Source organism: Amblyomma maculatum, chromosome 8 (genome assembly GCF_055883805.1).
Source record: "Amblyomma maculatum isolate TAMU_Amacu chromosome 8, ASM5588380v1, whole genome shotgun sequence".
In the NCBI taxonomy this organism is placed as follows: Eukaryota; Metazoa; Arthropoda; class Arachnida; order Ixodida; family Ixodidae; genus Amblyomma; species Amblyomma maculatum.
The window spans coordinates 123,855,046-123,877,055 of record NC_139351.1 but is presented as its reverse complement, the minus strand read 5'-3'; the positions used below and the strand labels follow the sequence as shown (position 1 = coordinate 123,877,055).

General features: G+C 47.2%; 1 protein-coding gene across 3 annotated transcripts in view; it reads left to right on the top strand.

Moving 5' to 3' along the window:
- Positions 1-546: 546 nt before the first annotated feature.
- LOC146182452 (dnaJ protein homolog 1-like) overlaps positions 547-22,010 on the top strand; it is a 33,576-nt gene continuing 12,112 nt past the window's right edge. For 2 of the 3 annotated variants that reach the window (XM_084576002.1, XM_084576003.1), the window contains exon 1: positions 547-780. In XM_084576002.1, coding sequence (XP_084432128.1) covers positions 645-780 — 136 coding nt within the window. In that variant the 5' untranslated portion in view covers positions 547-644. Of the gene's footprint in view, positions 781-1,336; positions 1,471-22,010 lie in introns of those variants that run through there. The other variant, XM_084576004.1, reaches the window with a different exon arrangement.

The window sequence follows — 22,010 nt, the reverse complement described above, 5'->3', positions numbered from 1 at the left end:
AATCTTTTGCAGTAATTTCATTTTGGAACCAATCACCTTTAACACTAAAAACATCAATCTGCTTGCCCATATATAAGAATACCTTGAAGATGTATTTGTTGAATTACTGATTTTTTACGCATGTTGTAGGTCTGATACCTGTGTTATATTGTTTTTGTGTAAAAATACTGACTTGGCATATTTTGCATCTTGTAACAATTCTCTAACTATGCTGTTATTATTTCTGTTGCTGTAATGGTCTATCGAGGGTCTCGGTATACAATCTTCTGACTATGGAACCCTCGTCTTTATTTTTATGTGTTCTGTAAATTGTTCGAACTAAACAAAAAATAACTGTCACTCTTCAAAAAAAAAAATAAACAAAAATGCTGGGAACTGTGCGCCTTCAAAGCTCAAAGTTAGATAGGCTTTTTCGCGCACGCTCAGCCTGAATTCCGGGCGTCGCCAAATATAAGCGCGTATATTTCACGTGCAAATATGTCACGCGCATTCTTCCCGAGACTGCGATAACCATAACGCGATTCTTTTCGCTATTTGCACTTGACCCGGGCTATGTAAGCACGCCGCGCGTTGCAGAACTTTAGTAAGGCTCCTCAGCTAAGGCAGGTTAACAGGTTTCTTTGATCGCCTCCTGCGTAGTGGACATGGGTGTCATGGCAGGAGGAAAGCTGCTAAGCGACTCCGTCCTCGCTGTTGCTCTCTTTCCACTCCAGCAGCACAGCCGTTTGTCTCCCAACCCGCAAAGAGAGGGCGTCGTCGATGTCTGTCAACGTCGTTCAGGTAAGAACGCATTGCAATACTTGTTCACGTCTCATTACTTTATTTTCTTCAAAAAAAAAAAATATATCCGTTAGTCGAGTATCACGTAAATAGTGGGGTTTAGAAAATGCGACTGTTTAGAACAGCAAAAAATATTGATGGACAATTTTGACAGAGTTATGGTGGCGAAGGCCTTTCAAAACGGTCGCCGGTCGAAAAAAAAAAAAACTTAGTAAAGATGGTATAGCATGACACATGGGCGCGAAACTTGAAGAATGTTGTCGATGCGATTATCTCTGCGTGGCGGTGCTGCCTGTAAATATGGTTCCTGCCGTATAGTGGAGAATAAAAGAACATGTTGAACACGACATGACTAGCGCTGTGCGACGGAAAACGGAAAGATGAGAAAAGCATTACTGCGTTTGAGCTCTTTTTGGAAAAGATATTCTATCACTATCTTCATCTCTATCGCGAGCCGGCCTTAACGGCTACCCCACCACGGTTGACTATCATATCGTGAGTGATGCGACGACCACTGGCTGGACAGCCCTTTCGCCCAGCAGTTGCGGGCTGCACCAGTTAAAAGACGCATGGGAAACTGTTCTCGCGAAGTGGTCGTGGCAAGAAGGAAGTTATTCTCTGATCGCTAACGTGCCGTCAAGCTCACGGAATCACCGGCGCTTGTTCACCAGAAAGGCCACGAGAACTACGGTAAGCTGTTTTTTCTTGTCGATATGCTCCTTCTTTCGAATTGTTGAGGGAAAAAAAATAAACAGTACCTCCTTACAGTATAGATGAACATATCTCTTTCTTCTCGGGTTAGCAGAGCGTACGGCTGCAGGATCTACTGGCTGCTGAAAAGCGAAGTGAGATGGCATGTAAAACGAATTGAAGGAATCGAATTCTCAGTGGTTTTAAGGTATATTATTTCGGTGATTAATCTGATCATATTGTAACGAAGTGTTCACACGTTGAACTTTCTTGACGGCACGACGGCTCCGCCGCATTGAAGAAAGGGACCAGGCGGTTTCGTTTGATAACACAAGTTAACTGAATTTAATAAAGATGAACTCAAACAATTAAAGCGAATCCAGTAGTACCAAATAAACAACTAATTCAAATTAACAACACATCAGTCCGCCAACGCGACATCTTCCGAGCAGGGGTCCCGAGCAGCAGCTCGGATGGTCGCCGTCCTCCCTTACTTGCCGCCAAAAAACCCCTCCGTCAACGTTCTTCAGGATTCTCCAGGCAGTGTTTGTTACCAGGCGGAAATGCGCTTATCGGAGCCAATGAGACGACTTTCTTTACAGCTGAGAAACCAATAGGACGCCGGTGCCCGCGAGGTTGTTTCCTGGCGAGCACCGCGTGAATTTCTAGAAGACGCGGCGCATCTCCGCCTGGCACCCAAACACACAAAAGGTAAACCAAAAACACATGGGCCGCAAGGACGCAGACGGCACAAAACACAAAGCTCCGTCCGTGCTCTCAGCCGTCGCCCCCAAGCCCTCAGGCGTTAACCGGTTGGGACGCGAGCTTTCAACAGCTCGCCTCCTTCACAGCCGTTAACCATTTTCCGAACGGCGTACATCGTGAATACCCCCCCAAGAAGAAGGGGAAAGCACAGCGACGCCGTGCAAAAGAAAAAAAGGACCGCTCCCCGGCTGTGCACGGGTCCGGAAAACGGCGCATAGGGGAGAAAACCTGGGCCAGGGGGCGCTGCGCCGCTCTGTGCGTCAGCGCCCTCCATGGAGACCCGGTCAAAATCTACGCGCAGCCCGGCCGCGTCGTCTGCTAGCCGCCGCATAGAAAAGCATGTTGTCGTCTGCTCCGCGCTGCTTTCTAGCACGTGTTTGCGCGCGCGCTCGGTTGTTTCTCTCCTCCTCCGGCCGCATTGTGGCCACCTTCGCGCTCTAACAATGAGGGGGGAAGAAGAAAGAAAGAAAAGAACTAGAAGGAAAATAATGACGGCGCACTTTTTTCGCGAAGCTTGTGTGGAAACGGTAACGGGATGGTTGTGGGCCTTTCTTTTTTTCTTTTCTTTTTTTTTTTGGGGGGGGGGGGGGATATCTCGTACCGTTCTTGTGTCGTACTTCTCTAACTGGCGGTGCTGAAGCAGCCATCACGAAACCAGGTCGGCCTCAAGAAACAGATATTCGTCATTAATGCAATCACTTTACGTCAATCATCCTATCCTCATACGCGATCCTGCTTCGGGAGCTCAAAACTGCGCGTTCGCTATAGGAGATAACTGAACTAGGAATTGCGCAGCGTAACAGTGGAATTAAAAAGACAAAGATTTCAGTGGAGAGATGTCCCCATCTGCATGGAAAGTCGTCAGACATTTCCTCGCTGTTCGTCTCGTGGAGAGGAAACTGCCGCTAAAATGGCATGCCTTGGCTTCTGGGGAATGACCGAAGTCGTTAGGAACCCCTCATCGTTAAAGGTAGATAGGCCATTGATTTCGAACGGCAGCGCCGCAGCAGCGAACTTCCCCCTGGCCGGTGTCGGCAGGAACCAAAGGGTAAGGCGGCATGCTTTGTGCCTTTGTAGGGAACGCATCCTAAACGCGCCGAAAACAGGCCCCACGGCGCCGGCAGTACTGCCTAAAACGTTTGTCCCCAAAGAGCTGAATAGGCCCCTTTCCAGTGAGCAGTCACAAAGGGAAAGGAAGGAGCACTCGAAGGCTGGACCCTTCATTCTGTGAACATGGACAGAGGCATCAAGAGGTGCCGCCTCAAGTCCTTCAAGATACCTGTCGTTTTCCTCCCGCCTTCAAGCAGCGAATTCGCGTTCATTTTTTTTTTTATGTATGTCTGAGCCTGCCAACAAGCGCTCTTTGAAAACAATGTCCGGCGATCAATTAATCATAATTTCTTGCTTTCAAAAGCACCGATAAAAAACATGCCTCCAGCCAGCCTCTATGTCAGCCGGGGCACAGAAAAAAGCAAAATTAAGAAATCCCACTGGCAAAGAGCGCCGGCTTTGCGCGCGAGAACGCGCCACCAACCCCCCTCGTCCTCACCCTCCTTCTCCCGCTCCGCGTGCACGCGCGGCTGAACGTAGCACGCGCTCCCGAGCGAGCGGGCTGCGCAGACTCCGCAGACAGCCACGCGCAGCGCGGGCGCGGATGCGCGTAGGTTTTGTAGTTCCTCTCCGCTCCGCTGGAAACCGAGCGCTGGCGTCGCGGAGCAAACTCCAGCTTTGGTTCCCTATAGCTCGCTATGCGACAATATGCTAATGACGCTAAGCTGTCTGTTTCATGCCGTGGTTTCAATGCTGTATTGTCACGTGGTGGCTACAATGCCGTAGACGACAAACAAACCGACAAGTATTGGACTGGAATCAAGTCTTTATTGGACTGACTTGCACCCGCAAAAGAACTAACACGACGGCGTCGATAGCAGCAACTAGTGTTCGGCAGTTGTCAGACTATACGAATACCCGGTGCACATGTCAGGGCTCAATTTAAAGTCGTCACTGAATCATCTAGATAAAGACGCAAACTGTATAGCGCAACTGAGAACACTGTAGAAACAAACGCGCGTGCCTGGTTCCTTTCGCGATACATCTCGGCGCATCTTACGCAATAAATAAAAATGATAACACCCTGTCTCGCGACAACAAGCATGAACGAAGAGCAAAATCGTTCCATGCGCTAAGTGATAAGGCCGCATTCTCGCGGCAATATGGTTACATGCACCAGAACGGCGACGTACTTTTGGGAGAGAAAAAAAATTAAATCCCCGCACCCCCTCCCCAAGTGCTGAACCTTTGTCGGCCCGGCACCTGATGATACACTCCTTGGGTCGAGACCGGTAGGAGCCCTGTGTCGGCGTGTTAATTTTGCTCGTTATCGTGCGTGGCTGTGGCGATATAGTTTCGGAATGTAGATTAGAAACGTGCGCTTTTTTGTAAGCGGCCATATATATAGTCCTGAAATGTTTAAATCAAGCTTGAATGCTAGGACGGCGCAAGCTCCGTGGTGACCACACAAAACGTGCTATCGTAGAGGGAAAGGTGACCTGCTGTCAAAGCGTTTGCCGAACCTACGAACAAAAGAAGTGAACCTGACATTGCACAGCCAGATACAAAATGGTTGTTTGCTGCGCTGCTATGAACGAAGTCTCATGTTTCGAGCGATTTTGAGGGTTTGTAGCGCCTACGGAAAGTGCTTGTCTACTTTAACGTATTTGGCTGATCTCCTTTTATCCCCTTTCATCATATAAATGAGTTTGGTTTGGTTTGGTTTATGGCGTTTAACGTCTCAAAGCAACTCAGGCTATGAGAGACGCCGTAGTGGAGGACTCCGGAAATTTCGACCACCTGGGGTTCTTTACCGTGCACTGACATCGCACAGCACACGGGCGTCTTGCTTTTCGCCTCCATCGAAAAGCTGCGGACAGAAATCTGTGAACATAGCGAAGTAATGCTTTCTCATTTCTCATTACCATTCCTCTACGCGTCACAAACGGTAAAATCGGCCATTGCAGTACTTTCCGTCTCTCGCGTGCAGTGCGAAAATAGCATAGCGAAGCTGGTCGTGTATTTTTAAGAGGCACTGAAGTTTTCAAAACGCGTCCGTTTTTAAAGGGAACTTGGTGATCGAGCGTGTCTGCGGCATCTGAGGTACACTTACTATACTCGGGGACACCTTTTCTTGGCAATGAAGCCAAAGCTACAGAGCCAAAACGCACCATCTTCCTACGCAGCTGAATATAGTCCGTAGTTACATGAGTAGTTTCTGCAAAAACAAATTGAAATCATAGCGCTAGTTATTTACGGTGTATTTTTTATAACAGAATTTTTCGAAATGAAGCTGTTATGCCTAAAACACTTGTCTTAGTTCCACCAGGTTTTCTTCTGCAATGTCTGTCGCAGGTTTTAGAGACGCCTCGACTTTGCAGACAAGATTGCGACTGCCGCCTGTTCGCGTCGTTCCGGTTCTGGCTCGTTCACTCCGCAACGACTTGAAGCGTTTTCACCAGACAGGATTCGAGTCAAGTTCAAGAGACGCTGGCTGTCGAAGCAAACGAAACAAATGATCTGCAACGTCTATGCAGGCCGAAAGCCGCGCGGTCGAACTACATGGCGGAGCGACACGTTTAAAGGCCCCGCCTCCCTACCTTTGCGCCCATTGCCAAGAAAAGGTGTCCCCGAGTATAACACCGCAGAACATCACGATATAAGAAAGACGGGCCGAAACGAAGCGCTGTTATCACCCGCTATTCTTAGAGAGGAAAGCCCATTTAGCCACGTTTCGCCAAGGTCATCTGGTACGATAATTTGACCTTCAGTTGGAGGAGCGCCGGGGGTGACGTGACGTCATACATGCATGTAGAAATCAGGGCAACCGCGCAATTAGAAAGAATTGAGAACATTGAGGAATGGACGGAGGCACTCAAACGCCACGTTGGTGAGGCGACAAAGACGCTGGTAGGAGACGACGCTCCCGGTATAGCAGATAGCCGACTGCTTCACATGTGGGACGCTAAACAAAACATGGAACGCAGGCTGAAGAAACAAAAGTGGAACAAGAATCTTAGAAGACGAATCGCGAGGCATAACAAGGAAATTGAAAGCTACGCGATGAAACTGTGCGAACAAAACTAGCTCAGCAGATGCGACGAAATGGAGGGAGGCATGAATCTCTCCAAAACGTGGGGCATGCTCCGGCATCTGCTGGACCCAACAAATTCAAAAACTCAATTAGGAATAAGATTGGCAAAAGTCAGGCACGCCTTTGAAGGAGACGATGCGGCGTTTATGAATAAGTTAGTAAAAACGTATGTTGCAGACCACCAGCGTTCCCCACTCCCGAGCTACGGTGGCACACCCAATGAGGCGCTTGACGCCCCCATCACGGAGGCAGAGGTAAGGGCGGAAATTGTAAGACTGAAAACTAAATCAGCCCCGGGCCCCGATGGGATCACCAATAAAATGCTAAGGAATCTAGACGATGACTCTATTAGTCTACTAACGGAATTCATTGGAAAAGTTTGGGAAACGAGCCAGTTGCCAGATCAGTGGAAAACGGCAAACATAATACTAATACCCAAACCGGGAAAACCCCCGCAATTGGAAAATTTGAGACCGATTTCCCTAACCTCATGCGTAGGGAAGTTGCTGGAGCACGTGATACAGACAAGATTAACGTGCTTTATGGAGCAAAACAACCTGTGGCCGCACGAAATGGTCGGTTTCCGACCACACTTGTGCACGCAGGACGTAATGCTCCGACTAAAGCATGATATCATAGACTCGCGATCGAGAGACGCCAAAGTGATCCTGGGCCTAGACCTCACCAAGGCCTTCGACAATGTCAGGCACGAGGCTATTCTCGAAGGGCTCGAAGTGCTCGGAGTAGGGGAGAGAACGTACAACTACATAAAATACTTCCTATCGGGCAGAAAAGCCTGCATGATATTTCAAAATTTAGAATCTCCTACGATAGAGTTAGGAAGCAAAGGCACACCGCAGGGCTCAGTGCTATCGCCTTTTCTATTCAACGTGGCAATGAGAGGCCTCCCGGGTAAACTTAACTAAATCAAGAGGCTAAATTTTAGCATGTATGCGGACGATATTAACCTCTGGATTAACCATGGGAGCGATGCGAGTACGGAGGAACGCCTGCAAGCAGCGACCGACATCATTGTCGATTACGCGGCTAAAAGGGGACTTTCGTGCTCCCCGCATAAATCTGAGTTGTTCGTTTATAACCCGAAGTACCTCCGCTGCAAGAATAGCGGGGAGTTTCATATTCAGGTGGAGGGCAAACCGGTGCCAAAAGTAGATCAGATCAGGATTTTGGGGATGGTCATTCAATCCCACGGTCACAACGGAGAGGTCCTGAAAAAATTAGAAAGTTACGCGATGCAAACCCTCGGGCTCTTGAGGAGGGTCGCCACTAAAGGAAGAGGCCTCAAGGAGAGAAATTTACTAAAACTAATCCAGGCATACGTAATAAGCAGAATCAGTTACGCCACGCCCTACCTGGACATCAAGGCCGGCGAAAAAGAGAAGTTAGACTGCCTGATTCGAAAATGCGTTAAGAAGGCGCTAGGACTGCCCATGGGTACCTCGAGCGAACGACTGCTCGAACTCGGGGAAATTGGCGGAGGCAGTGCGAGTCTCCCAATTAGAGAGACTAAGCAGGACTGAGACGGGCAGGGTAATCCTTGCAAAAGTAGGCCTCAACCCAGACAGGGGAGTTCAAAAAAAAGTCACAATTAATAGTGAAATCAGGAATGCCTTGGTAGTCCCCCCCTTCCCTAGGAATATGCATCCAGAATTTAATGTCGAAAGAAGGGCCAAACGAGCTGAAGCTCTAGAGCGACGGTTCAAGAACATGGGAACAAAGGAAGTAGTCTATGTTGATGCGGCAAGTGGCAGAACAGGTGCGGCGGTAGCTTCGGTAGTCGATGGCCGAGGGGCACCGGTATCTGCGGCAGCCATCAGAGGCCGCAACATAGAGACTGCGGAGGAAGTTGCGATAGCGCTAGCTTGCGTAGGAACAGAAGCCAAGTTCATAATTAGCGACAGCAAAACTGCCATTCAAAATTTTGGGAAGGGGAGGATATCGCCGGAGGCGGCCAAAATCCTCACCCAAAGAACAATAAATAGGAAAATTCAGTTGATTTGGACACCCGCTCACGCTGCCGTCCCTGGTAACGAGGCGGCACACGAGCTAGCCCGAGCTCTCTACTTCCGGGTAGCCGTCGAGCCCCCCGAACACTGGGCATACGACGAGCGTCTGCAAAATTACGGGGAAATCATCGACCATTATAAATTGGGACGTAGACTGGTACCCCCGCCAGATGTTAGACTTAATAATAGAGAAGCTGTCGCGTGGAGGCGGCTACAAACTAATACGTTCATGAACCCGGTCTGGGCGTTTCACGCGCTACCAGACTTTAGGGACAATGATATCTGCAAACACTGTGGGGCGAGAGGGACCCTCGACCACATAATTTGGAAGTGCCCACAATCTCCAGGGATAGGGCAAAATATTACAAGTAGAGAAGCCTGGGATACCCTGCTGCGAAGCGCGGACCCTGCGATCCAGCACCGCACCGTCCATCTGGCGGAAGAGGCCGCAAGAAGCCAAGGGCTACCTGCCAGCCTCTAATCCGCGGGCGCACGACTCCCCGTTTCCGATGGAATTAAAAGTTGTACAACCAACCAACCAACTTAACACAGATGGTACTTTAGATGGTACCGCTGCGTCGCGCGCCAAACCCTCGCCAGCTGTGGCCATGAGACGAACCACGTGACTCGCCGAGGGAGAGGGAGCCTGTCGCTGGGTGTGCGCCTCGCCATGGAGAGCCTTGCAGGGCCGTCTTCGGTAGGCTCGATAGCGATTACTTTGTCGCGTAGGCGGCAGGCCGCGCTTCATATCAACCGGTAGATGTTGCTCGCCGAGCTGCTTCGCTGAAATAAAACACTGTGGTTTAACTCTTCTAAACCAAGTAATACCGCTGTCATACGGACATTTCGAAGGCCTTCGAACGCTGCCACACGGGCGTTTTCAATGTCCATTGGGTCGATAGTTTATCAAGTCAACAGACCAGCTCAGAACTCTATCGATATCTCGAAGGCCTTCGAACATCGCGCAAGGTTGCTAGCGTTGACCCAAGGAACGCCACGCGCTCTCTCGCGCACAGCGCGATTACAATACAAAAGCATGAACAAGTGTTATTATTTCATCTTTAATTTACGCGGTAAAATATTAGTGTGCATAATAATTTAAAAATAGAAGCGCTTATTTTAAAAGCGCATTATATTTTTCCTCTGTACCACTGCACCCTGCACCGCTGAGAAAAGTAAACATGGTGACAAGCACAACCAACGCATTAAAAAAAAAAAACAACAAAGTTGTCCTCTAAAACAACTAAAACATGCAGTTACTGAAAAAAAAAGGATAACATTTATATTTTATTTTTCATTTATAGAAAGATATTAGCTCTTTATGATAACCGAAAGCAACGATAGTGGCTCCACAAAAGTTTTGCGCCAAACACCAGAACTATTTCAACTGCCTTCGAGTTTTGCCGTGTAGCAGCGGCACAACTCGTTTGAATTCAATTGCGATTGAAAATCTCGAAGGCTATCGACTCAATCGCCTTTGAAAATGACCTTGTGAAAGGGGTATGCGACAGTGGAAACTCCGTTACGCTTGGCTATGCTTGGTTAGGTTTAGCAATGTGTAGCCGAATGTATTTTGCGTCGCGCACTGCTGCGCGCAAAGAAAAAAAAAAGGCGCTAGGAACATTAAAAAAATTAGTTGAGGTTTAACTCTGGTTAACTCGTAGCTCGTTGTTCTGAATTAGTTATAGAGACGCGCGTGGACTGCCTTTTCCATGAGCTGGCCTGCGCACGGCGTGAGGGATATGGGGGCGTAGGTTTTCAATGCTGATTTTCTTGCCGGGTTTTGGGATAAAGTGTACATTGACTGTTTTTCATGCCTGTGGAATGGTGCCGATGCGCCAGCATTAGTTAACGTAATCCGTAAATTGCTGTAGTGCCTCCGTGCCGAGGTTGGTTAGAAGTCCGACCGTAATTTTGTATTGTACCGGGGCTGTACCTCGGCACATATCAACTAGTACTGCAATGATTTCTTCTCAAGTGAAGTGTTTATTTAGGTCTTCGTTCGGTTCCCCCCGGTGCCTCTGTACACATTAAACTACATCATCCCTGCTATTGCTAGCAAAGCAAGCCCGCCCCACCGTTGTAATAGTTTTCGCGTAAAATACGTCCATGGACGCGATAGGGGCGGGTTGAGTAGAGATATCGGGTCGAAAACCGGTTACAGGGTTCATGTAAACGTGACCGAATCGGGGTGTCGAGGAGCCGAGTCGAGTCGGGGAATGGTGGGAGAGGAGAACAGTAGAAAAAACGCGAGGGATGCACTGAGAAAAACCGGAATCTGATGCCATCAAAGTTCTTCGTCTCAAACGCCAGGCGCCGCCATAATCGCCACTCGAACCAATTAAAAAAAAAAAAAAAACTCCCCTATATCTACGCTCGTCAGGTCGGGTTGATGTAAACTCAACACAATATCCCCCCCCCCTGTAAATGGCATGTGACGTCAGGGAGGAATGTAGAAAGGGGGGTGCACCAAAGGAAAACAGACTTGGTGGGCAAAAGCGCATCCGGGAAGCTGTCTGTTGCTGTGCAATTTTTGCCGGAAATGGACGTTTTTCTTACCCTTTTCTAAGAATCCTCGATCGTTTGCATTCAGGTTCCCTACCCTTTCCCAGTAGCACACTCCTCCTTGCGGCCGCAAGGAGAAGTAGGATTGACGGGACGGGCTACAGAGAAATTGTCATTTTTCAAAAAGCAGTTGAGTGCATGGCTGGTTGCCCCAACATACCCACCCCCCTCTTCTTTCTTGCAAACTCCCAACCCCTGTTAACCCATGAAAACAGGATGCTGACAAACCTGGCCCTGTCTTCTCGCTTGAGAGGAGCCAGAGGAAACGTCGACAATAGTTCGTCGCATCGGTGACGCAAAGGATCTCCACGGAAAAGCACGTGCAACGAACTACGCAATTTCCACGTGGCATCCCTGCAAAAATGGCGGCCGAGGAGGCGTGGCGCACGCGCAGTAGCACTAGTTGAAGAAAAGGTTAATTGTGCGTTATCCATATTCAGATCGGGCACAAGTACGCGGAACTCCTTAGTACATGTACACATTAGCAATTCTTCCCTTGAAAAATAATCACACAGTCTATGCACGAGTCCACTTATCTGAACTCATACCAAACGCTTTAAGCGCATGGGACATAAGCATGCTGGAAAAGAGGTGAATGCAAACTTATTACCGACATGAGGTATTTTTCTTCAAAATGCCCTTCACAAAAGCGACTGACGAGACACACAAAGCGTGGGCAGTTATATGAGCCAATACAACAGAGTACACGCGAGCTCAGTGTTTGACTAGATGATTTTCCTAGCATGTACAGACATTCCCAGTCTGATTTATGCTCGTCCAGACAAACAAAATGCTGTGTTTATCAGTTAGTGTGCAGGAAATAATTATTTCTGCCCAGCCGTGCAATCCAGTCACCTAAACTCCGTAAACTTTCCATTTCCATTTCTTCTGCAATTTAGCGATTTGCTGTTTAGAGTGTTAAAATATTGCAAAAAAATATTCGTGCATGCTGCGAAAAAGGAGCACGGATTTTAGTAAAACAAGACACGCACCACCCCTCTTAGATTTACTGGCGTCGTTTTGCACGCCTTATGCGGTTTACCGTGCTGATGGGTCTGATACCTTTTCGTGGGCACCACTTGCCTAATGACAGGTTTATTTTTCTTATCGCCTTTTCAACAGTGTGTACATGACGTATTCGAGTGTCAGACTGGAAAATTAGTGCCAAGCCCGTGCAGATACAAAGTCCGCGCTCTGACCTGCAGTAGTTCAGAATGAATGTAGACACAGCCTGGTTCATTTTATCGTACTCGCCTCGAAGATTAAGCTGGTTAAATGTAGCCCTCACAGCGTACTGTCTAACCGGTTTGCCATTGAGTTAGTGCACGTCAACTTTGGATAGGCAACCACGCACGAGTATCCCCAAAAAATTAGATTATACGCCGACACTGTAAAGGAAATGTCGCCGCACCAGAAAGTCACGTGACTGGATTGAGTTTGACGAGCTCACAACAACGAGGCGAATGCTTTTTGCGTCCAATGTCAGAGGATCTGATAGTGTGACTCTAAAAGAGAAAATTATAAAGGATTTCTGATGTGTGTGATGTTGATAAATGGTAAATTAGTATTGAAATGATTTTTTACAATGCCAATAAATTTCAGTGCGTGAGAGGAGTTTTATACACTGACAAACTACGGGACTACCGCCGATTAGTTTTCAGTAACGTTAAAGTGTACGCTACGAATCAGTCGCTGCGAAGACATCGTAAAAACTGCGCGTGGGCACTGCATGTTCTGGCAAAGAATTTTGAGAAGCAGAAGACTTTTTTATCGCTGCAATTATTGAGCAGTGACTCAATTTTATGTTAAGCAAAATATTAGGGTTACTCACTTGCAAAGCAGCTGGTGCCAGATATAAAACTGCCCCGAAAGAAATTGAGTTCATCGTATCACGCGACTATAAACTATTTCTCGACGTTCCACACACACGGTGCGAAAAATGCGCACTATTCTCGCTGTACAGAAGCCAACCAACAAAGGATGGTACCATTTAACAACTCCACTAATCAGTCCTAACAACTAGGACTATGCTCCTTGCGGGAACATGCACGGGAACAAAGAAAAAAGAAGCGAAATAATAGACTTGTCTCTGATTTCCCCCAAAACTGATACCCCAATTCCTTCATTGGAAGTATCACCGAAAACCAGAAAGAGCTCTAACCAAAACGTGAATAATTCCTCCTCTGGTTCAAGCACGCGTTTGCATTCACATCTGAAATGAGGTTCTATGAAAGTAAGGTGTACAAATGACGCACGATTATCCGATTCCCTGGCTGGACTGATCGGCCTGCTGCGCCAGTAAAACGAAGTTTCCCCTAAGAGTGTCAAACAAATGAAAAAGGTCGAAGCAAGGCGAACAATTCATTGCCAGGAATGTTACCACAAGGAACCATTACACTGGTCGCCAAAAGCTGATTCATACAATCGTTGGTCCTCAAAAAAATGCCTTTCTTCCACTAGAGGTCTATGTCTAGTCGCACCATTGTTACCACTCGTTCGACTTTCGCATTCACAGGACCTGCTACTTCAACAATTGAAAGCCAGACTCAATCCTCCAGGAATTGAACTCGGCCTCGCATGAAGTTTTGGTGCTCGGGTCTCGGAAAGATGGTGGTGCATTTTTCTTGAAAAAAAAAAAAAAAGAACAGTCGAAGGACGAAGGACAAAGAGGAAGACCAGGCTCACACTTTGTCCTTCGTCCTTTGACTGATATTTTTTTTTTCAAGGACATGTACCAACTGACCCAAGTTTCAACTCTGTTACAATGATGGTTCAATGAGCATTTTCCCAGTAGCGCACACATCTCGTGGCCGCCAGGCAAAGTACCTTTGACGGGACAGACTATCAAGTGATGTCTATTTTCTAAGAAGTAGTTGAGGCTGGTCTCGCATAGCCTGGGAAGAAACTCCTCAGTAATCTGTGAACACACTATGACACTCTCCCCATACCCATGTAAACATATGACAATAGAATTCTGGTGATCCTGGCCAGTCTTCTTGCTTGATGTGAGCTAGGGAAAGCGGAGACAATGTGTGCATTCGAAGGCCTAAAAGATGCTAGCACTAGACGCAACTATTGTGCAGGAGTTTACCGCATCCATGAGGCGAGGTTGGTTGGTTGGGGTCTTTGGGTTATACTCGAAGGGGGGGGGGGGGGGGGGGGGGGGGGGGGGGGACGTCGTTTCGGGAAAAAGCGAGGGCAGCGAACTCGTCCCCTATATTCGCATGGCATCCTGGGAGAAACGGCAGGCGAGAGGGCTTCGGGCATGCGCAGTAGCGCTACTTGAAAACCTCATTCCTGTCTTACGCTACTGCCTGTCCTCATAGTGCCCTGCTCTTCGTTGTCATAAAATATTGCAGCGTAACCAGTGTTACCATTAAAGAAGCAAAGGTTAACACAAACTCTCTTCTTTGACAGCGGCAAACACTGATGGCTTCCGGCGGCTTTCGTAAGTCTACATTATTCGCTTTTTCATGAGTTGCATCATTCTTCTCTGGTCTATATCACTGATGTCGTTCGGTAACAAATGCCGTTTCTTCTCGGAACGATGGCATTGGTTTGCTATTGATTTTCGTGGGAATTTTAAGCCAAAATCAAATTGTGAGAGTGCCGCTATTTTTCTGAATATCTAACGAAATATACGTTTCATTATTTTGCATAACCTCCAGTCTTGATATTCTAGGTGTTTTTGCGCCTATTTCGAATGTATTCTGTAGCGTTCTTGTCTCTCTACGCGTGTCCGTTTTTTTGTAATTTGTTCTTCTATATGTATAGTTTGCATATATATCTTATGTGAAATACTGATTCCTTGTAAAATTGCCTGGCAGACATTTAAAAGCCTGTAGACTGTTCCATGAACTGAATTTTCATAGTGCTAACTGGTATACTCCCCTTGAAGCAACGAGTTTGCTACGAAGATGGATTTCATTGGGCTACTAGTGAAGTACATTGATCTAGGTGTAATATGTAATAATTAATGTAACAATTTGGTGCTGGGAAGATGTTTCTGAATAGTTTGAGCATTTCTCTAAAGCAAAATTTGTTCACTTCTCCACTACCCCTGTTATGGATGCGCAGAATCCTTCAACAGCATAAAAAGTTAGCATATGGAGTTAAAGCAGCAAAGCGACATGGGCTATTATGCATGTACACCAACTAGCCCGCACTCTTACTTTAGTACATTGGCTATGATGGATGACGTAGTAGCGGGCTTCAGTGTCATTGAGAACGTCAGGTGTAACGCACAGTCAAATCTCACAACAAAAGCTTAGCAGCAAGAAAAAAAAAAAAGCACCTACCCAAACACTCGATCGTGCATACAGAGGGCGCAGAGCGGCCGGTTCAAACTGCATTGTGCCACAGCCGTGGCCGTGGTTGTGCTATGCAGCTGTCTGCGGTCGCATGCTTCAGTAACTGTGACATATTCCGAACAGAAACGGCAATATATGCAATATTACTCAGCGTCTGCATTAAGTTGTGTTGACGGTAGAGACCTGTCTGTTTTGCTTCGGCACGGCGCCTAACGACAGCATCGCTTCGCTTGAGACGCCACGCGGCAGAGAATCTCAAGAGTCGAAGACCGACAGATGATGTCGTTTCCAGTGTGACATACTCGATATGGACAAGATTTTTTTTTTTTTAATGGAGCGTGGGACGATAGCCTGTTCACTTTTTTTTTTTTTTTGTTTGTGCAACAGGCAGATTGCACCAGAACCGCGAAACAAGCCAAAAACATTCTATGCGTCCCCTTTGCAAAACTCTGGAAGTCAGCTCTTCTGCACAGCGAAAACCCCTTCACCATGGCGGCCAAACCTGTTTTGTATGAAGAGGTTAGGTGCCAAGCTTGATGCCATGCACAAGCCTGGTGAGCCAAACTAGGAGGTAGAGGCGGGGGAGGCGATATGAATGGCACTTGGGAGGTACTGGTTTTGCGGAGGGGCTCTTATCCCATACTTGCGGACACAACACAAGGCAGAGGATGCAGGAAATGGACATGGCCACTTTTGTCACAATAGGCGTTTTCTGCACCCAAAACAGGTTTGGCCGCCATGGTGAAGGTGTTTTTTGCTATGCGGAGAAGCTGACTTTCATAGTTTTGCGAAGGGGACATACACGTGGCACACACGCACATAAATTATTTCTGGCTGGCTAACGACGCGTTCACCACTGCGCCACAAGGTGGTGACTGCTCGATCTCGAGGCCGATTGCGCCACTGGAAAAATACCCAGAACCCTTCCATTTCTCGATGTTCCCCACACGCAGCCCAACAAAATTATTACTGTTTTCGCTATACCCAAGCCAACCAACGAAGGACGGCACCATTCAACTTTAACCACTCCACTCCTCAGTCCTAAGAACTAAATGCTAACAACGACTTTATTGAGCCGGCAGGGTCTCTCTTTTCAAGGACTTTATTAAATAGATGAGTGGAGCGGCCTCTGTCTTCCAGAAGAAAAAAAAAAGGGGGGAAACAATAGAGTTGTCTCTGAGAATAGAGATGAGAGTATCATCGAAAACCAGAAACAGCTCTAACCAAACTGAATAATTCCACTCCTGGCCCAAGCACGCGTTTGCATACATATCTGAAGTAAGGTTCTCGGAAAGCTAGGTTTACAAACGACGCACAATTCTCTGATTAGAGTGCTCGGCGTGCTGCCCCGGTGGAACGAACAAGTTATCTCTAAAAATGTCAGACAAATGAAAAAGGTGGAAGCGCAGCGGACGATCACTGCCACGAATGTGACCACAAGGATCCATTGCACTGGCCGCCGAGCTGTGCCCGTCTAAAGGCTGATTCACACGACGAATGTTGGTCCTTGACGAATTCCTTTCTTCCACTAAAGGTCTAAGTCTATTGCTGGCCCGCGTGTGCAGTCGAACCATAGTTACCATTCCTTTGACTTTCGCGTTCACAATCATGGATGATGTATTTCACCCTGCTACTTCAACAACTGAAGGCTAGTCCCGTCCCTCTTTTTCCAGTAGCGCACTCCTGTTGCGGCCGCCTGGCGAAGTACGATTACGGGACGGGTTGCCGAGAATTTGTGCAGAAATTTGTTCTCGGGGACACTTTTCCTTGGCAGGCAATGGGCGCAAAGGTAGTTAGGGGCGTCCTTAAACGTGTCACTCCGCCATGTAGTTCGACCGCGCAGCTTTCGGTCTGCATAGACGTTGCAGATCATTTCCTTCGTTTGCTTCGACAGTTAGCGTCTCTTGAACTTGACTCGAATCTTGTCTGCTGGAAACGATTCCTAACCTTGCGGAGTGGATGACCAGAACAACCGGAACGACCCGAACAGGCAGCTGTCGCCATCTTGTCTGCAAAGTCGGGGCGTCTCGAAAACCCGCGACAGACACCAGACGAGAAAACCCGGTCGAACCCAGATAAGTGTTTTAGGCATTACAGCTTTATTTCGGACAATCGGTTCCGTGATAAAAAAATATACCATAAATAACTAGCGCTGTGATTTCAATTGGCTTTTGCAGAAATTGCTCATGTAACTAGGGACTATATTCAGTTGCGCAGAAAAATGATGCGTTTCGCTTCCGTAGCTTTGGCTCCATTGCCAAGAAGGTGTGGGTTTATTTCGCAAAACGTTGTTGAGCGCAGATGTTTGCACCACTGCGAAAGGCAGAGGCACCCCCGTCCAACCAGGATCAGGCGCACTACAATAGGCAATTGTGCTCCTATGCGCCTCTCTCAACCAAAACTGGCGGGGGTGACAGTAGGGGCGAGAGGCACTTAGGAGCACAATTGCAAGGGCTCCTCTGCTTTTCGCAGTGTTGCAGATATCTTGTGAGAGGAAGTACGGCAAGTATAGCTTGTGCAGAGACGCGCGAGTCATATCCGCCTGTTAAACTTAAGCCATGACAATGACAGCAGGAAGTTGGCGAAGCTGACCGCGTCTTCTTTGTTGAGGCAAGCTGCGAGGGATGGGGACAATACAATGTTTGCGTTGCGAAGGCCTAGCAGATGCCAGCGCTAGGCGCAATTACTGCGCAGCAGTTGGCCACATCCATGTAGCGAGGGACGTCGTTTCGGGGAAAAGCGGGTGCAGCTAACTCTTCCCCCATATTCGCATGGCATTCTGGGAGAAACGGTAGGCGAGAGTGTTTCGCGCATGCCCAGTAGCGATATCTTGAAAGCTGTTCATTCCTGTAGTTCACTACTGCGTGTCAGTATCGTGGTGCCTTGCTCTTCGTCGTCGTAAAATATTGCAGCATAACAACTGTTACGATTAGAGAAGCAAAGGTTAACATAAACTCTCTTCTCTGACAGCAGCAAACACTGATGGCTGCCGACGGCTTTCGTAAGTCTATATTATTCGCTTTCTCATGAGTTGCATAATTCCTTTCTGGTCTTCATCGCTGATGTCGTCCGGTAACAAATGTCATTTCTTGGAAGGATGGCCTTGGTTTGCTCTTCATTGCCGCTATTTTGCTGAATATGTAATGAAATGTTTGATTCCTTCGCATAACCTCCAGTCTTAATACGCTAAATGTTTTTCAGCCCATTTCGAATGTATTATGTAGCAATCTTGTCTCCCTACGCGTGTTCATTTTGTGTAATTTGTTCTTTTATTTGTTTAGTTTGCATACATATCTTATATGTGAAATACTGGTGCCTTGTAAAATTGCCCTGTAGACATTTAAAAGCATGTAGAATGTCCCATGAATTGAATTTTCATAGAGTGCTAACTGGTGTACTCCCCTTGTTAGAAACAACGAATTTGCTCGGGAGACAGTAGTAGCACTTAGACGAAAATGAATTTTATTGTGCTACTAGTGAAGTACATTGATCTAGGTGTAATTAATTAATGTAACGATTTGGTGCTGGGAAGATATGTTTCTGTTTGAACATTTCTACAAAGCAAAGTTTATTGACGGCTTCACTACCACTGTTACGGATGCGCAGAATCCTTCAACGGCAAAAAAAAAAAAAAAAATAAAGGGCACTGCAGAATCTGCATTTTAGTAATGCGAGAGCACGGATGCTGCTGTTGGTTGCTTCTCGTTGCTTAATTCTCTTCTTGTTTACTCATTTTAGTATTTGGTACTTTCAAATTGCGCGCCAATCCCTTCCTAAGCTCTTTTTCGGCTCTACTTCCGGTTGCGCGACGTCACATCATTGACGTCACCCTAATTGACTGCCTTAATTAGCTACTTTAGTCTTTGGTACATTCAAATTGCCCGCCAATCCCTTCGTATGCCCTTTTTTGTCTCGAATTCAGGTTTCGTGACGTCACATCCTTGACGTCATCTTAATTGACTGATTTAATTATTTTATTATTTGATACATTCACATGTGACGCCAAGCCATTGGCTAATGAGAACGTTTTCGCCTTTACTTTTCCATTTTTGTCTCTAATTCATTACCTTTTTGGCCTGATTATTTTTCGGGCACAACATTACGTCACCCTCTAACGATTGGGGACAGAAATCTATGAACATAGCGAAGTAATGCTTTCGAATTAATATGGGGGTTGTCAGCTATTTTTCTAACAGAACTATACATCTTCTTAGTGGGGGCAACAATGGTATTTACGTTTTTTTTTTTTTATGTAGTGGAGAGGCTTTTGTAGAGTCAATAGGGTGCGTGGATGCTCTCACCTCCGGGGCCACTGAGGCACCCTATTCAAGAATGCGTAGTAGTTGGCTTGGAATGTGGTCGCCTGCCTTTTTCCTCTGCCGTGGTGGAGCCGCAAGGAGAGGTGCTAGCGGCGCGCGTGCGGCCGGTCTGCGACGTCGTTCAGGGCCTCGTCGGTCGCTCGCGGATGGGGCGGAGCCAGTGACGTCGGATGACGTGTTCCTCCGCCCGCAGCGGACTGTTCGCTCAATTTTCTGATTCTCTGATTGGAGTGCTCGGCGTGCTCCCCCGGTGAAACGAACAAGTTCCTCCTAAGAATGTCAAACAAATTTTAAAAAATGTCGAAGCACGGCGGACAATTCACTGCCAGGAATGTGACCGCAAAAAACCATCGCACTGACCGCCGAGCTGTGCCCATCTAAAGGCCGATTTATACGACGACTGTTGATTCTTGAAAAATGCCTTTCTTCCACTAGAGGTCTAAGGTTGGCCCGCGTGTGCAGTCGAACCCCACACCTTTGCGTTCACACGAGGCGATAATAGAAATAATCATAGAAGAGGTATTTCACCCTGCTACTTCAGCAATTGAAGGCTAGACCCCATCCTCCAGGAATTGAATTCGACCTCACGTAACGTTTTGGGGCTCGGGGCTCCAAAAATTAGTTGTGGTTTAGCTCTGGTTAACCCTAGTTGAATTGTGGAAGCTTCTTTTGCCTGCTACATTATTCCTTTACGTGCCTGCGTGTCGTAGGGGTAATGAGGATGCAAACGGTTCTGGCAGGCTGATTCTGATATCACCCTTCCCGTATGGAAGGAGCGATTCGAATTGGCAGCTCCTGCCCGTGGCTTAGGGGTAACGTGAATTCAAACGTCATGAGGGACCACCAACACTACCATAGCCTCCTTTATACACACAGCACACAGAGACGAGCGGTTAGACCTGGCGTAGCATTGCTTCCGCAATAAAATGTTTATTTAGTGATTTGAGGAAAGGCGGTGGTGCAATGGGCCTTTTGCCAGCAGCGCACTCCTCTTGCGACCGCCAGGCGAATTGCATTTGATGGGACAGACTGCCAAGAAATGATTGTTTTCCAGGCAATAGTTGAGGCTGGTCTCACATAGCCTGGGCAGAAACGCTTCAGTTATCTGCGGACACACTGTGACACTCTCCCCCCCTTTGTAAACCCATAACACAAGATTCTGGTGAGCCTGGCCTGTATTTTCACTTGAGGTGAGCTTGGAGAGGTGGGGATAATGCAATGTGTGCATTCCGAAGGGATGCCAGCACTGGGCGCAATTATTGAGCAGCAGTTTGCCGCATCGATGCAGCGAGAGCCGTTGTTTCGGGGACATGTGAGTGCAGCGAACTCCGCCCCCCCCCCCCCCCTTGTATTCGCATGACACCCTGGGAAACACAGCAACAGCAGGCGAGAGTGCTTCGCGCATGCGCAGTAGCGCTACTTGGAAAAGGTCCGTTCATTTCTGTCACCCTACTGCCTGTCAGTATGATGGTGCCCTACTCCTCGTCATCGTAAAATATTGCAGCAACCACTATTACCATTAGAGAAGCAAAGGTTAACATAAACTCTCTTCTCTGACAGCAGCAAACACTAATGACTGCCGATGGCTTTCGTAAGTCTATATTATTTGCTTTTTCGTGAATTACATCATTCCTTTCTGTGGTATATCGCTGATGTCCGGTAACAAATGTCATGCCGCGTTCTCGGAACGATGGCCTTGGTTTGCTTTTAATTGTCGTGGGAATTTCAAGCCGTAATCAAAGGATGAGAGTGCTGCTACTTTGCTGAACATGTAATGAACATCCAGTCTTGATATGCCAAGTGTTTTCGCACCCATTTCGAATGTATTCTGTAGCGTTCTTGTCTCTCTACGCGTGTCCATTTTGTGTAAGTTGTTCATATATATGTAAGGTTTGTACATACAGGTTGTTTCAGGAAAGACTCTAAGTAATTTAAAAAAAAAAGAATACTCAAAACAGAAAAATAATATTTGCAGGAACACACACTCTCTGCTCCAGCGGACATAACTTGCTGCAAAACACCTCTAATTATGAGTGTAATTAACACAAATACCACTAATTAGCTTTTAAATTATCGTAGTTGAGCTGTTAGTGCCAATGGGCAGTTTGATACCGTGAACGAGGCGATGCCAAATCAGTTTTTGTCAACTTGCCTATGGTCTGAAGCGGAGCGGATCTCAGCGGAACAGGGGTTGGATTGCGCTTACCTTTAGCATCGAAGTGCGTCCTGCAATTTTGGCTCTCTGTTTTTACTTAAGCTCCGCAGTTGAGCAGACGCCCTGGAATAGATTGTGGAGGTGTGAAATCTCATTACCGAGGCGAAGTATTTTTAAAACACCGCGAAACGTATCGGGGTGCGAGCTGAGAATGCGACCCATAGAAATGCATGTAAACACAGCTTACCGCAACAT